At 30.2% G+C, this 2,709-nt stretch overlaps 1 protein-coding gene across 1 annotated transcript; it reads right to left on the reverse strand.

Annotated features, from left to right (window-relative positions):
• Positions 1–514: 514 nt before the first annotated feature.
• On the reverse strand, positions 515–1,102 carry LOC110907138 (E3 ubiquitin-protein ligase MBR2). Its single transcript, XM_022152163.1, has one exon. The coding sequence runs from the start codon at positions 1,100–1,102 to the stop codon at positions 515–517; it is 588 nt and encodes a 195-aa protein (XP_022007855.1).
• Positions 1,103–2,709: the final 1,607 nt, after the last annotated feature.

Here is a 2,709-nt window from a genome sequence, read left to right on the forward strand (position 1 = left end):
ACCCATACAATACATGAGTTTCTTAAAAATGTAACTTTTTTAAATTATTTAATATATAAAATTAAATTTACTCAACTCGTACAATATAAGGTTCTTAAAAATATAACTTTTTATTATTTAATATATAAAATTACATTTTTTCAACCCATGTAATAAATGAGATTTTTAAATATATATTTTATATGGGTGGGAGTTGGCTACAAAGTTCATTTTTGTTTATGTTTATTTTGCTAGGTATAAAATAAAGAGCTTGAGGAGTTGAGGGATAGAATGGTGCAAGGCAATTTCTTGAGATATGGAAGATATTCATCAGGGCGTTTTTATCCCTTCTTATAGACTAATTAAAAACCTGAAATAGTTTGATACTCTATCACAACTCACAAGGACTAATATCCAAACCAATTGTAATATATAATATTACATCACGTATCAAAATCCAATTCTACCTTAGCTTTCCTATTGGTGGAATTTACCGAGTATGATGATGATGACATCACGTATCAAAATCAAATAGTTAAACCGACAATGCAGTAGACCTACACATGGGGCAAACATTCTTAGACAACAACCAACGCCTGATGCATTCCGCATGAAACCGATGCCCACATTCGAGTCTCCCCATCTTCTCCTCCTTTTCATATTCACCCAAACAAATACAACAAGCATCCACTTCACTCATCTTTCCTTGTGCAGTGTATACTTGCAGATGCTCGGAAATCTCTTCCTCTGATAAACCCGAACCCCTCGTACCAGCGTTTACTTGTTGTAGGGCAGGACCTGCTTCTTGTTCAATCCTCATCAACCTTTCTTCTAGAAAAGCTTCGAACTCATGAATCAAACGGTTATATGGTACGTAATTCTGATTCTGGAAATACGAATGCATAGGATGTTGTTCTTGATTGACCCACATGGTGTTGAGAATTGCTACATCGTTAACATACTGCACCGGTTGAGGGTAGAACATGGGCATCATGGTGTAATGAGCAGGAGTATTCACTTGATCATACATCACCACCCACTCAGCAGGAACCGGAAATGCAGGAACACTGTACGCGTAGTATTGTTGTTGAAGGATGGGGTGGTGATCATAATACGGATCCATGTTTTAATTACTTGAAGCACTTGTAACAGTGAAACACAGATGAGAAAAGTATAGATTGATGGTGTTGATGCTACATTTATATATATATAGATGGTTACTTGCATTGCAAGTATCAGATGGATATATTCATTCGTATCTAAATCAATATTATGATTTAGTTAGATCCTTGATCCTCTTAATTGCACCGACTGATCATTTATCCCTTTTCACGATTAAATATGTTTCGTATATAAGTTTTACTAGGTTAGAACTCCGTGTAGTACACGGGTTGAATAATAAATGTAATTTTATATATCAAATAATAAAAAAAATATATTTTTAAAACCTCGTTTATTACACGGGTTGAATAAATGTAATTTTATACACCAAATAATAAAAAATATATCTTTAAAAGTCTCATTTATTACATGGGTTGAATAAATGTAATTTTATATATTAAATAATAAAAAGTTATATCTTTAAGAACTCTGTGTATTGTACGGGTTGAGTAAATTTAATTTTATATATTAAGTAATGAAAAATGTTACATTTTTAAGAACCTCCTGTATTGTATGGGTTGAGCACATGTAATTTTATATGCCAATCAATAAAAAGTTATATCTTATTATATCTTTATAAACCTTGTGTATTATAAAACCTTTGGACTAAACTGACAAAATGGTCCAAACCACAGGGACTAAAATGGCATTTAACTCTTTACATTATATTAATTTATATTTAGTGTACGTCTTTTGTTAATGTCAAGAAATAATTTTGAAATCTAATAAATGTTTCAAAAGATTATATTATCTCCTATACGAATTGTTTAAATTTAATTTTATAATTATCTTTTAATTAGTATTAATTATCTATAATTAAGTAGCAGATAGAGATGAGAAAACTAAAAAATAGATAGCTGACATGTGTCTCAAAGTTGGTTTCTTTTATTATATAGTATAGATTATAATGTGTTTTTTAAATTATATTTCATTTATTCAATTAAACGATTACAAAAAGAAAGTTTTACATCTATGTTTTTTTAACTTTTAAACCATCATCTCATATCTTACCTACATATTCGATTTTAATTAAAACCATTCGCAGACTTTTTCTAGCAATTGTAATAAACAAAAAGACGAGAAAATATGATAATAAAAACGTAATAGAATATTAAAAAACCAAAAAATAGGGTACTAAAAATTCTGAAATAGAGTATAGAAAAACCAAAAAATAGAGTATTTTAATACCTAGTTTCTTAAGAACCAGACCCTAACCCTACCCTGAACCGAGCATATAGAGTATGATTTTTTTGGTCAAATAACCGAAACCGGAACCAAAACCAAACCAGTTATAGCAAACAACCTTAAAACGAAAAATCAAAACCGATTCCATAACCAAAATCGGTATTAAAATACCTGGTTTGTGCAGCTCTTAGTCCTCACCTCTCTCAACCCTCAATAGCCCATACAATTTCTTTTTCTGTTTACAGGTAAATGGGCTAAGACAAGCCCACTATTATTTACTAAATCGGTTTCTTTATACAACAACTAAATCGGTTTGATCATTTAGAAATTAACTTTTTCATTGGATAATGATTCTTCAGTACGAATTGTACTTTTATAAAATAA

This window comes from Helianthus annuus, chromosome 14 (assembly GCF_002127325.2).
Source record: "Helianthus annuus cultivar XRQ/B chromosome 14, HanXRQr2.0-SUNRISE, whole genome shotgun sequence".
Taxonomy (NCBI): domain Eukaryota; kingdom Viridiplantae; phylum Streptophyta; class Magnoliopsida; order Asterales; family Asteraceae; genus Helianthus; species Helianthus annuus.